Below are 14,526 nucleotides of genomic sequence, written 5' to 3' on the forward strand. Positions count from 1 at the left end.
TATTGAAGACATTCAATAGTTTATTTATAAGATAGAATTTATTCATAAAAGAACCATATGACAGAGGATTTATAATGAAAAGCAGGGCAATAAATACAATGGGAAAGATTTTCCGATATTATGCCACAAAAAAACTAAGCAATAGCGGAATGTTTATGGTCATCCAGTCAGCTAATCTTTAAAACGCTAACATTTGTAGCTTGTAACATTTCCAGGCATTTGGAATTCTAAACGAAGTTACTTCAAATAGAATGACTTAGGAAGGAATGTCTTCAAACTGCAGAGCAGTTGGTGCAGAGCGGAATTTCAATAGTGAACAAGCTTTAAAAGTAGCGAACTCAAAAGGCGTAGGGTGTAAAACGAAGGACCGTACTGCAATACTAGAAAATTCTCTTTACAGTTCTCCATACTTCATAAAAAACACTTTATAAAAGAAATTATAAAAGATCAATTTTACTATTGTTAAGATGGCAGATTTGAGATATAACCACTCACGAATGTTTACCCAAACACATGCGCTGGGAGGGAAGGGGTAACTGTGAGAAGCAAATGGCATTGCAAAAGACTTGCTCTGTTGATATACATCGTGTTAATACTGCTTTGACTAACAGTGCAGCAGCATTCTCTAGTAGTCAATGCCCTGGTCGTTGTAGTGCCCTCTGTACTCGTCGTGGTATTCGCCCTGGTACTCTTCCTCTTGATATTCTGCCTGATAGTCACTATCACTGATTTCTGAGCCATTCGTCCCCGTGCCTTGACTGCCGTTGGCATGGATTATGGGCTCCATTGGGGTGGCGCAATACTTGGGGTCGTACACTTGCCGTCCCAAGCCGTACACACTCATGCCCTTCTGAGAGGCCACCTTATTGGTTCCCATTTGCAATGAAATGGTAGAGTTGTCCAATGGTTCCAGAGCTGCCTTCTGGTCATAGATGTCCCTCCTGGTGCCTGGGGCAGACATGCCAGCCTGGAGAGAGACAAACACATGGTAAATGTCTCATTTTTGATCATTTTTGTGTGATATACTGTTGATACATTCTGTGTTTGGGTGTACCTGGCTGGCTCCTTTGTTGGTGCCCATTTGCAGGCTAATGGTGGTCTGGTCATAGGGTTTCTCTGTCTGCGTCTTGGGGTCGTAAAGGTGTCTCCTGGTCCCATAGGCGGTCATCCCAGCCTGGCTTGCACATTTGTTGGTTCCCATCTGAAACAAAAGTCAGAAACACCTCAAAAGTGGGTCAAAAACACTCCTGAAGATGATCCATCTCCACTTTTCTCCAAACAATCTGGTCCTCCAATCAATCTTTATCTTTAGAAACCATTCCCAGAAGCACGTCTGCACTGATATTGGTTGAGTAGCTGTTTGGTTTTAAATCTAGACTTGCTGAATGGTTGTAGGTTCAACCCTAACAGTGAATGATCCTTGATCACACCATTGTGGCCTTGAGTAGCTGCCTAACCTGAGGTTATTCCAGTCGCTCTGGATAAAAGCATTAGCTAAATGACTCATTTGTAATGGGTCTTCCCTTTTTGCCCCATCACAAAACAAAGTAGGTAGCACAATGGTCAGGCTTCCTTTAAACATAATATTCATGTTGGCGTTGATAGTCTAGTGGTTAGCACACTGACATATAATGTGACATATATACTGTATACACTGACAAGTACATGTCTTGGCGATCTGAGTTCGAGTCCTGACTTGCTGTCCTTTGCCAATCCAAACTCTCTACCCAATGCTTTGATGTCATTCTCTACTGTCCTGTCTGCTAAAAGCATAAAAAGAAAGTTAAAAAAAAGTTCCAGGAAGAGAGTCTTCTACCTGAAGTCCAATGACACACTGGCCTGCCTTCATCTTCTCATCATCAAAATGTCTCTGCTGCTTGTCTGCATATTTCACACCAATGTCAATGTTCGTTTCCATGCCTTTTGTCTTTGCCTGTAGGAAAAAGAAAGAAAAATTTTATAGTTGCAAAATTTAAGCCGTCAATAATATGTTAGATTGTTTTTGTTTTTTTAATTAAACCTATAAACCAAATGTCATCATTTTACTCAAGGAAATCTTATTTTTATTTCTTTGTAATAGGCCTTTACATAATATTCAACATAAGACTCATGTTTAGCAGAACTGAAGGACTCGCAAACATACCATACTGGCCAAAGCGAGAAGTGTGGTCTGGACTTGCGTCATGTTCCCGTTTTCGAAAAGATCATTAGCTTCAAAGATGTCATTGGGCTTCAGCCCATAGGCTAGAATGGCTTTGATGAAATTCCCAAGGTTCTCTAGCTGAGGGAACAATGGCAACAGTAAGGGTGTGTTTCTCCGTAACATCATTGGTTACCTCATTTTCAGATAAAAGAGTTAGTTGTTGGTGGATGAGTCAAAGAGTACATGAATGGGTCCATTTATTCTTACAGCATATAAAGAGTTCTGATACTTCAGAGTTTTTAATGCTAAAGGGGCATCTGCAGTTGTTAGCAGCTTCTGCTTCATGCATCTTTCTCTGAAATATTTACCTTATGCCAGTTTAACTGTGAATGGTTTATTTTCTTTATTGATCCAGGCTGAAGCTTGTTTATCAATCTGAAAAGAATAAAAACAGGGAGTGATTTCAATTCTGTTTTGTAAGCATCAAAAATATAAGCATATTCTATGGACACAGTAAAGGTGAAGTATGTAATTTCGGTTTTACTAGCATCTCCAAATGGAATTGCAAAAATAATGATTGTTTCCATACAGGTTTTCTGCCACTGGTCACCCGAACAGATAGCCCCGGCCCAAATGTATGCCATTTGTTGAGTCAGTGTGTCATTATATCCGGCCAGGATGCTCAAACAAGCAATGTTTTAATAGTGCCATGAATAGTCTCTTAGCCTGGCACAGCTGGTGTTTAGCTGTTCAGACAAGTGGTCTCCCAGTCTGACCAGCTGAAATGTACCCAAACCCACCAACAGAACAGCCTGGGAGAAAATCTACGGCAGACAAACTAGCTCAGACTGGTTAAAACTGTTTTTGTTTTCAGCAGGGAAACCTTGCCCACATGGCCAAGTTATATGTTTATGTTTACCAACTTACTCGCACAGTATAACGCCATCCTTGAGCCCTTTCTGAAAGCTGTCTCCGATCGGCATGCCAGTCACCTCCTCGATCCAGAAACGAAGCTCCTCCTCCTTCTGTTGGTCATATTTCTGTGCGATCTGTGAGAAGAAATAACCCAATGAGTGAGTCAGCCAACATGCATCTTTCATTTATGAGTCAAACCGGCTCTGCAGGATCATAGTTATGGGTCCTGGACAATCTTCCTTTAGATTCTACTGTAACGTATCAGCATACATGCTTATCTCAAATATTGTAATGCCAATATAAACATTGCTGATCCTCACACAGAACATGTTTGACTTAAAAACCACCATAACAACAGTTTGAAACATTTAAAAGGCCTGTTTGATTTTTAAAAGCTGCATTAGAGCTAATGGAAAATCATCAAATGCAGCCTAATTAAATCAGATTCCCTATAAAAACTCTTTTCTGGCTTTGTTTGGCTTTCTCCTTTGTGAATAGAATGGCATTCAAAGCCTGTGATGCAACACCGACATGCGACTGTGCCAACAACAGAGCATTAAATTCCCACAAAGGCATTGAGGCACTTGAGGCATCAAGTATGAGTAATAGTAAAAGTCAATAGCAAGCACTTCTCATTAATAAAGACTCTCAGAGTATGTTTTCTTCTTCATTAGTGCTAACTATTACTTCAGCTTCAAGTGAAACCCAAAAATAGTTTGCATATTTTTTACGTAAATAAAAGGATATTAAATAATTCAATTTCAACGCAGCAAATTCAAACCTATTTAAAGCAGCTATTAATACAAGGTCAAGGAAATGTCTTCTATCACAGAGGCTCCATTTCAAGTTCAGCATTCAGGGTCAGACTGTACAAAGACAAAGCTAAATGTTGCTATCAAGACAGATCACGAGAGAGAGGGACAAAGGAACGTACAGGGAAACGGGGGGAGAAGATATTCTCAACAGGAGGCGTTCAGGACAGTAGATGTCTCTTTCCCGCCAAAACATGATAAGAGCTTTCCTCATGGCCTTCTGTCTGCTATCTCAAAACTTATGTACACAGTCCTAACGAGTTTTCACACAGACACAGAGTGTCCTCTTAGTGTTTAACTTATGTTTCAGTCTCTAGGTTAATTGTAATATCTGCTTTTCCTTCTTAGGATTGGAGGGAAACATTAGCATTCGCTGATTTTTGACTCATGTACCATGATAATGTTTTGGACTCACTCTAAAAATCTTTTGTCAGGTAACATTTATATGTGCTTAATTTACACTACTGTTCAAAGGTTTGAGGTCGGTCAAAGGTTTTTTTTTTTTTTAAGGAGTTACTTATGCACACAAAGGCTGCATTATTTACGCAATCAGTAAAACAGTAATACTGTGAAATATTAATACAATTTAAAATAACAGTTAATCATTTTTAAAATGTAATTTATTCCTATAATGGCAAAGCTGAATTTTCAGCAGTCAGTCCCTTACCAAAAAGTAGTATACTTCAAGTTTATTTTATTAAGTATACTTAAGTAAAGTTCAAGTATATTTAGATTTTTTGTAAGTATAAGTCAAGTATACTTAAATGTCATTTTAAGTATATTTCTGAGGAGTACATAAAGCCCATTTCTGAGAAGTACATAAAAAGTAAACTAAAAGCATACTTTCCTATTTTTAGTTTAAAAGAAGTATACTAATAGCATACTTGAATAAACTTCTTTTTCGTAAGGGGTACACTAGTTTTCAGTGTCACACAATACTTCAGAAATCATTATAAATGCTGATTTGCTGCTCAAGAAACATTTATTGTTAGCATCAGTGTTGAATGAACTACAGAAAGTTCAAAAGAACAGCATTTCTTTGAAATAGATTTTTTTTTTCAACGTTAAACATGTCTTTTCTTTCAGTTTTGGTCAATTTAATACATCCTTACTAAATAAAAGTATTAATTTCTTTCAAAAAAAACTTACTGAACCCAATTTTTATTCAACTAAATAAGATTAATATCAGCAAGTTATTTTTAACTTTCAAATTAGGTAAAACTAGCCCCTTAGGGTATGAAAATACTATGGTTTTTTTTTTTTAAAAGTACCATTTAAACACTATGATATATGAATACACTAATTTTAAATCAAAGTATATATGAAAAATGTCTCAAATTGTACTGAGATCATACTAAAATCACTTTGGTATATTGGCAAATCTATTACCAACATATTATCTGAGCTACGATATCAACGTACTTAATGCCAACAATTGTCTCATTTGTGCCTATTTTTATTTCTCCTAAGGGAATCTTCCATAGAAGGTCTCTCAGCAAGCTGAAGATCAAGCAGACATCCTCCCACACTGCAGCCCATTAGTCACAATGTGAGACCAATAGAAAAAAAATGGCGTGTGGGGTGTGTGGCAGTTCCCTTGTGCAATTTGAGGTCACCCGAGATGACTTTTCTCCTATAATTAAAGACAAAAAGCTAAACCGTACACAGTTTCTCATCTTTGAAGAATTGCAGAACTTTTGGCATGTTCCAAATAGTTCAAAAGAGCACTGGATGTTTTCAGATTTAGTGAGAGACAAAGAATGTTATATCTCTGATATAATGAGCCATTGACTGGGGTGATTTATATTAGACATGAATCGGAAAAATCAAGACTGAAAAAAGAACAGAGGAACTCCACAGAGAATCTGAGCAAAGTTTGGAGAACCATGTGTCTGTCTTGTCTTTCCTTCCAGTCCACTGGGAAACCAGCCAGTGGTAGAAAAAAAAGAGAGAAAAATGTGACCCTTGATGGAGATGTTAGAGGCATTTGCAGAAGAAGAACATTCTGGAAGGTTGTGGGCTGATCCCGCTGGAGACCGACCTCTGGCTCTCCTCCCCCACTCATAATTCTGAGAGCTGATGACAGCACAAAAACCGAGCAAACACTGGACTAAAAAAAGGTCAGGGAGTTAAAGGACTCGCAACACAACATGATCAATTCGACAAACAATCCCTCAGAGATCGATAAAACAGTGGTGACAATGAAGAGGGGAGGGACGACCTTCTCATCTTGGGTTTAGGCTAAAAAACAGTTTAGCAACATGGACATGAATCTACAATCCAACAAAATCCTATTTATTAAAAAAATAAGCATCACTTCTATTAGTAAAAGAATGAATGATTCAGAAGTGTGCATAACCTACTGTGGCATCATAAAAGCTAACTTAGCAAAAATAAATTTGTTAAACAAACGAATGTTTTTACTTGACCTTCTTCTTTGACTAATATTGGGTACTGTGCTGAAATCAAGTGTGCCTATTTAATCACATGCGAGCAACTAGTCCAGCCAGTATTAGGCAATATTTAACCATGCGCTCTGGAAATACCCAGCAGACAATAAGGAAAGATTTGCTCTACTATACCTGCAAAAATCAACTTGTTTTTTCACATTTGAAAGGGAACTGTTTAAGTCACAAACTGATTGAAAATTCTCCTGAAAAACAGTAGTAATTAGATGTTTACATTTTGTTTCGAAAGTGTGTGTAATATTCGCAAACACAATGCTAGTACATTGCTAGCTGACAGATAGGCTGTAATGGATGATTGCAGGGTGATTCTTAGGCCCTGTTTACACTAGTGCGTTTTTGTTTTAAAACGGCATTTAAGAATGAAAACGATCCTCGTCTACACTGGCGTTTCCACTGCGTTTCAGAAACGATCTCCGTTTACACTACACAACCTAAAACACATGTCACATGACCATTCATTCAGGTACAGCCATAGATATGAATAGGTAGATTCCCTATTTAGATCGCGGATGCGTCGACTTGCTTGGAGCGATCCAATGGGGAATCTATCTATACATCTATGGGTACAACAATGTGCATGATGTTATTGTTTACACGGTCATCAAGGATACGCAGAGTGAATGTGGGCAGCCACGACATCGTTTTCAAAAGTCTCCGTTTTGGTCCGATTACACTGAAACGCAACCCTAGAGTTTTCTAACTAAAACGGGGTCTGCAGCGTTTTCAAAAGTGTCTGTTTTCGAGGGTCGAAAACGCCGGAGTAGTGTAAACGATAGGCGTAACCATAGCAAAAGTTATGTGTTTTAAAACGAAAATGCACTAGTGTAAACGGGGCCTTAGGGTGTTCTGATTGGTTGCTATGATGTTGCTAGGGTGTTCTGGGGGGATGTCAGGTGGCTACTTACTAGCTTTATTTAAACAAGCCCATCCTAACTTTTTTATTTAACTTTTTATTAAGTGTAATATTTGGAACCAGTGTGTTATTTTTGGAACTACAATTTTCCAGCATTGTTTGGTGGTTGCTAGGTAATAGCTAGGGTGTTCAGATTAGTCACTAAACTTTTCCACCAAACTAACATCACCATCTCTAAGTATAAGAAATAATAATAATGATTGTTGACTTAATCACCACTCAAAATGAGAATGGCACAATTTCAGAAACCACAAAGTTTTTAAATGCAGAGGAGTAAAAGAAAATGTAATTCACAGACAACTTTTGGCTAAAAGGATTTCAAACCTTCAATAAACGTTGAAATCTTTTTAAATACGAGTCTTTAAAAAGCCTTGTCTATGTTTACACTGCTGTAAAATCCTGCTGAACAATAGACCCTAAACAACTGCCTCAGGAAAACACACTTTCCTGTTTCTCCTAAAATGGCAACATGGGGTTAACAACAGTGGCCACACTTCGCAGAGTCTTAACCAAACCTGGAAAATATTGCTGATCAGCACATTGCAGGGCAATGTAATGGCCCCTCACTGGGCCGCCTGTCCATCAGCAGTCACAGTATGGCATTAAAAGTGTTTTTACGCTGAGGATCAACATGGAATGTGGCATTAGAGAGTGACAGATCAAAGCGCTAAGGTTAACCTGGTCTGGTTTTACCCAAGAACCACCATGACCTCCTTGTTCTGACCCTCATCGTGTCCCAGGACACCAAGGCCTTCAAGACAGACATGCATGCTAAAATAGATGCAGAATGAGATAAGTGTGAGATCCAAGAATAATATGAATTTATTACAGTCTGAAAAAGTTTTTCCCAGGCCTGAGAGAATCAAGGTGTCATCCAAACATTTCAGGGGGAATTCCTGCATATTTAAATCCATGTTCAAAGTTCTGACCATGGAAAAATTTTGGAAGCAACATACAAGAGATTGTATTTAACTACTAAACAGAGCTACCAAATCTCCAATGGGTTCCAAATACATCCATGTCCATCTACCCACTGTCAGTGGAAAACAACATTACAAAAACAACTGATATGATTAATATAATGTAACACGAATGGTCACGATAAAAATAGGTTGCTAACTGACATCTCTTCCATGTGTAAAAATAAACCAGATTGAACAATATCATCACTGTGCTGGACCTGAACAGAGGATGATGGCAACAATGTTTGGCAACAAGCCCGTAATGAACAACCCCTTATGTCTGCTGTTACATAACCAGAGAGGGTCATTCATTTGATTGGGTAAACATCCTTTCCCATTATGTCATTTGTGAGTTTTATTTTAAGGAATAATTCTATTTGACAAGGTGATATGTTTACATTTACAGGATGATGATTTACAGGGGAACTAATGTTTCTAAATCTCACTGTGAGAGCTTTGACTTCCAAAATTTCCAAAGTTCAGCCTGCAGGAAAACAAAGGCAGAAAACAGCTCTCGGCTTTCAACAGAGCAAGAGTGCTTGTGAAACACAAGGAACGAGACAAACAAGTCCTTGGAAAACTAAGAAAGTTCTCACAAGTTAATACTGATTGAAACTTTCTTAACTGTGTTTGTCCTGTGTTTGGTATAGGTATTTCTCGTATGAATAGCGTACAAAATATTTGCTTATAGCATTTGTATTATTAATCCAGTCATTAACATCTCTGCACAATATAAAAAAAGTTTAGTTAGGTCAGTTATGACCCACTAGATTTGATGTTTTTATATATATCCCTGCAGAATAACACTGCCTGCATTCCTCATGTCTGATAAGGCCAAGCTGCTATTGTTTCACAAGGACAAACCAAGTACTTTACGTAAACCCTTGCACACCCTACAAGACAAGAAATTCATTAAATAATCCTGGAAAAATGTATCAAGGTTAAATATTAACTAAGGATCTTCAGGTGGCACTGAAGACTGAAGTAATAGCCACTGAAAATTCATTTTTGCCATCACGGGGAAAGGTAGATTTTAAAATATATTCAAAACAGTTATTTACATTTTTTTAATATTTGGCGATATTGCTGTTTTACTGTGTTTTACTGTATTTTACTGTACTGTATTCAAATAAATGCAGCCTTGATGAGCATAAGGGACATCTTCAAAAATCTTACTGACCTCAAACTGAAAGCATGCAAAAAAGCACTTTTCCTGCAGCCTTTCAGTGTCCAGCCAGATAAAACGGAAAATAAATCATGGATTAGGAGGGGAAATGGTGTAATGGAACAAGTCCCTAGAACTACTTTCCACTAGCAAGTAGTCAAAATCACTATTGTATTTATAGCCACATGCATAAAGCATAAATAAAGCATAACATAAAGCAGAAATATCCCAAATTCCGTCATCACTTATTCGTGACTTAAGTCTTTCCAAACTTGTAAGATTTTCTTTCTGCTATGGAAAAAAAGGGAATTTTTGAGTAAAATCCTGGCCACTCATTTCAGTCCCATGAAAGTGCATGATGACTGAGAATGTCTAGCTCCAAAACAAAACAAGAAAGCATCATAAAAGTATCAGTGGTGTAGCATTGTGTATACCCACTTCTAAATCCCCTCTGATGCGCATCATTCAGTAGTGTCCAACATTAGCCAAAATCATGACAGTCCAGCACAGTCCAGTAGCTGATCCAACTCCATGTGAGTAAACTAAAAACATCCAGTTAAGACAGTGATGTGGTCAGGACCGAGGTGTAAACACTTGGTCCTGACCACATCAGGTTTGGTTTTAAGTTTGGTAAGTTTTAAGTATACTCGAAGCCTGAGGAGATGGTCCTTACTGCAGAACACAAGATCCAGAGGGCGTGGTTGGATCCAGATCCAACTCCTCCCACCTTACATATACCTAAGCCTACCAGTCTCCATCCCCTGATCCCTAAACCCACCCTTCTCCACCCCTAAACCTACCCATCTCCAACCCTTAATCTACCAATCTCCACCCCCTATATGGGGATCCAACCACGCCCCCTGGATCTTGTGTTCTGCAGTGAGAGGCTACTGAGCCTGAGGGCACTCTGGCACAGAAAGTCCAAAACTGACTCATAGAAGTAATAACTTATGACGTGCCAGGAAATCCCTAATATATATAAAGGCATCCAGCTATCATAGACAAAGCCAAATCGTAGCTAAGCTGACTAAAAAGAAACGTTTCGACTGATGAAACATGAAGACAATAAACACACGATTGCGACAATATATGGTTTGTGTGTGTGTTTTCGAGTCATCTCCAGGTAATTATAAGCATCTGAATAACGCAGTGTTAATTGACAGCATTTATTGGATATACCTGTCACTGTAAGTCATGGGAGAAACAGTCAGTCAAACACAGGAGTAGAGCTGCACAGTTCAGGATAAACTGAAAATCACAATTTTTCTCCTCTAATTCTGAACAGACTACTAAAGAAAATAGCATGCAATTTACTAGAGGTATTGACAAAATGTTAATTGCTGCAGTCTATTTATTTATTATTTATTGCAAAATCTGCATCTCTTTTATGGCTAATATTAATTTTTATAATGATCCCTACTCCATGGAGTCAGGCAGAAGTTGTTAAGTGATTGTGCAAATACTACTGCCCTATTTTGGGGTGAACTAAATATGCAAAACTAGTCTTACATGTCACTGTTTATAACACAGGGTGCTCATCCTTTGCTGGGCTGCTTAAAAAAATGGGGGCATTAAATTAAGAGTATACCCACTTCTTAAGGCACCACACCACTGCATATGTTCTGTCTTCTGAAGCAATACAATGAATTTATGTGAGAAAAAAATCTAGTTTTAATTGGCACCATCATAAGGGTTCCTGAGAGACGTAGTGATTCAAGAATGAATCATTCTTATGAGATGAATCGGTTCATCCAGTTTAACAAAACCAGTCTGATTAACCAAATTCGATTCTTGATTCAAATCACTAACTTAATGATCTGAAAGCAGCAGTTGGCAGCTCACTGGAGAAGAAAATTATTAGAGAATAATGACTAAAATTTCTAATCCCTATGGTATGGTTTCAAAGGTACTGCACAAAAGTTATATAGACAACTTTTTTGGTGTTTGCATCCTTTTTAAAGCTTGAAAGCTCCAGCTTCATTGCAAATACAATGAGTGACCAGTATTTCTCCATTTGTGTTAATAAAAAATAAAAAAAAGTCACGCAGGTTTGGGACAACATGAGTAAATAATCCCATAATTTTCATTCCAGGGTGAAATATTTCCTGTAAAGCTTCTGGCTAAAAAAACAACATTCATTCATTGAGCTCAATAGGTCATTATTGCAATATACCCTTTGACAAATCAAAGCCAGTAGTTGAACTCTCCTGAATGAAACAGGATTATACACATTCCGTCACTGTCATCACATTTTAGGAATGCTTATAATTCCAAGATGAAATCCTTACTTCCGAAGGAGTTAGATGAAAGACACAGAAACCAAAAAGGATTGTTCAGGCGTGAAAAACAGTTCAATTTACCTGTTGATGAGCTGAGAACTAAGATTACTTAAGTCAAAAATAACTCTTCAGCACTGATGATGTCATGCTTAAGACATCTGAAAGTGTGTGTGTGTGTGGGGGGGGGGGGGGGGGGTCGTCATTCTTTAAGTTGATTCATTGGCTTTACTTATTTTATTGCATGCAACATCCTGTCTGATCATTATGAGGCATGACATCACTACTGAGATATAAAAAATTTGACTAGACATGCTTCATAATGTTTCCCCAAAATGACCCTTCTTCTATATGAGTATTATATATATATATATATATATATATATATATATATATATATATATATATATGACGGTCATATTAAAAAATAAAAAATAACATGGAGATTATCTCTGCCCTGCTCACTTCTAAACTCTGGACAATCAAAGATCAATTTGAGGATTAATTTTACTCTATCATACAAAATATGATTTTTATATCATAAACTTTTTTCAAACGTGGGGATGCTAACTTAGCCAAATCAGTGCTAAACAAAAGACAATCTAAATCATCACTTACTTAAATATTGTTATCATTATTTGATTATTATTAATAATAATGTGCTATTTCATTCAAATTCACTTGGATTCAACCACCAATTAAAGACTGTGTAACTGTTAAAGCTTTAATGAAACGTCCATGGCCATGTTTAAGCCTTACATAATCAATAACATAGGTAAAATAGTTTAAAAAAATAATTTAAGATACATTTAAACTAAACCATATTAATACCAAACTAACACTACAGTATCCTGCAGAATAAACTACTTTAAAAGTACAGTAATACTCACAATTAGCCTACCTGTTCCTATCAAAACTGATAATCTAAACCATATATGCTAAAAATGTATAACATTGGCCTACATATATGAATATATTTAAAACAAAGAAATAAAGAAATTAAGTTTAGTTTACCTTGTTTTTAACCTCCGCAGATAATCCGTAGGCTGGTCCCTTGTTAAACTGGGTCATGATTCGCGTTTTGAGATTTCTCTTAAATTCAATGAGCTGACCAACAGGGAATGAGTGAAGTAAAGTCCTACAGCTGCAGTAAAATCACAGTACAGATGAGTCGGCTCCGCGTGCATGAATAATCCTCGCGCGCAGTGACTTCACAGAACAACAGAAACTCTCGCGCAAAAACTTCTCGCTTCTATCGCGGATTTGAGGTGGAGCTAAATGGCTGACGCGCCGCCAGAGCCAATCAGAAGCCTCGCTTCTGCATATTAAACCGTCCATTGTTTCTCTGGCGCTACTAGGTGCCACGGGCGAAAGTAATAGATCACCTGGCAAAACTATTGACCGAGTTTCGGATTACTGGAAACTGTGGCTTATCTCTACAGTTGTATGGTGTAATAATCCTTTCTTTGTCTTTTTTTGATTCTTTGTTTGCTAGCAACAACAACAGAATAATCATTTCATTGTTAACTTAAAAAAAAAAAAATATATATATATATATATGGAAAATATTACTACAAATGATAAATTATATTATCTAAATAACAACAATTATTATAATACTTTTATAATAATAAGCTGAATAATAATAATGATTAATTCAAAAACTATATGTGTGTGTGTGTGTGTGTGTGTGTGTGTGTGTGTGTGTGTGTGTGTGTGTGTGTGTGTGTGTGTGTGTGTGTGTGTGTGTGTGTGTGTGTGTGCGCGCGCGCGCGCATGTGATTAAATTAATAAATAAAAAATGAAATGGATTAATATTTCTATTTTACTGTACATTAATGGTCTGTTAAAAATGAAATAATTTGATAATAACTGCTAGTGTTACTAATGGCCCAAACTAACATTAACCATGGTGGCAAGTCACTTTATATAGCATATAGGGCAATTAAAAAAAAAAATTAATTAAAAAAAAAAAAAAACCCCGGCGCTGACCAAAAGTGCTTACCAGATTACATAATGAAGAATAAAAAAGCAAATAAGACACCACCCTTATACTACGGTAACAGTAACTATGGTATGGTAAAATGCCAGTAACACAATTTATCAACAGAAATCAATCAATCAACAATGTCTATCATAAAACACACAACACGGGCTAAGTGTACGGATCCAATTTGTGTGTCATTTTCTGTATTGTCAAGTAGCTTTAAATGACCAGTTGATGCTTTGAGTGTGAAGTGCTGGGTGGGGCTCTGATGTCAGGGTTATTTTTGTCTGAAAGGTCGAAGTGAAAACAACATGAGGAAAAAAACAACTATCATGGAGGTGGTTTGTCTGAGGAGATCAGTATCTCTCACTGTCACTCAACCTGTGCAGCATGAACAAGAAAACTGCTACATGAAGGCTTTTTCTCTAAGGTTCATTTAGTTTCTAATAATAACATAGATACAAACAAAATGCCAGAATGTTTTGAGCTTCGCTTTGTGATTTAGCTGACAACATGACCTTTTTTTTTTTTTTTTTTTTTTTTTGCTGAAGGCCTTTTATCAGCTAAAAATCAAATGCAACATAAAATATAAGAATGAACTTGAATGGAAATTCTGCCAGGTCGACTGGGAAAGATATCGACTGTATTGATGATGTTATCAGCCAGTGAGAGATGTTTCCAGGTAAGAGTCTAGAGAATTTATGACTAGAGATGAGGTCAGTAAGCCCCTTTTTATATTTTACTGAGTTTATGATAATTTCAGACTCAATCTGGAATCAATCTAGATTTACACTCATTAAGTCTTTTTGGGTTCTCTTACACTGATGCACACTTACTGTTACACTGATGCTGTTGGTGTTTGGTCTTTACCTCCTCCACAAAAAA

The 14,526-nt window shown here is 37.1% G+C and overlaps 1 protein-coding gene across 2 annotated transcripts; it reads right to left on the reverse strand.

Annotated features, from left to right (window-relative positions):
- Window positions 1–12,895, reverse strand: LOC109066006 (calponin-3-like). Of its 2 annotated transcripts, XM_042714570.1 has the most exons (8): window positions 12,669–12,895; window positions 3,071–3,192; window positions 2,512–2,578; window positions 2,144–2,281; window positions 1,817–1,933; window positions 1,055–1,201; window positions 594–967; window positions 1–536 (listed from the first exon to the last, which is right to left on the reverse strand). In XM_042714570.1, exons 1-7 carry the CDS (start codon window positions 12,723–12,725, stop codon window positions 626–628), a joined length of 990 nt encoding a protein of 329 aa, XP_042570504.1. In that variant the 5' UTR covers window positions 12,726–12,895; the 3' UTR covers window positions 1–536; window positions 594–625. The 2 variants fall into 2 exon arrangements, with proteins under 2 accessions (XP_042570504.1, XP_042570503.1); XM_042714569.1 differs by having other exon boundaries at window positions 1–967.
- Between the last annotated feature and the right edge of the window lie 1,631 nt (window positions 12,896–14,526).

The sequence above is a fragment of the Cyprinus carpio genome, chromosome A24 (assembly GCF_018340385.1).
Source record: "Cyprinus carpio isolate SPL01 chromosome A24, ASM1834038v1, whole genome shotgun sequence".
Lineage (NCBI taxonomy): Eukaryota > Metazoa > Chordata > Actinopteri > Cypriniformes > Cyprinidae > Cyprinus > Cyprinus carpio.

Bases quoted from the DNA above. Each gene is read 5' to 3' on its own strand.
- LOC109066006 (XM_042714570.1), bottom strand. From the start codon at position 12,725: ATGACCCAGTTTAACAAGGGACCAGCCTACGGATTATCTGCGGAGGTT. The intron at 1,934-2,143 runs GTATGTTTGCGA...TTTTTCCTACAG, and splicing joins TTCTCGCTTTGGCCAGTATG to GCAAAGACAAAAGGCATGGA. The intron at 1,202-1,816 runs GTAGAAGACTCT...CTTTTGTTTCAG, and splicing joins AGTGTGTCATTGGACTTCAG to ATGGGAACCAACAAATGTGC.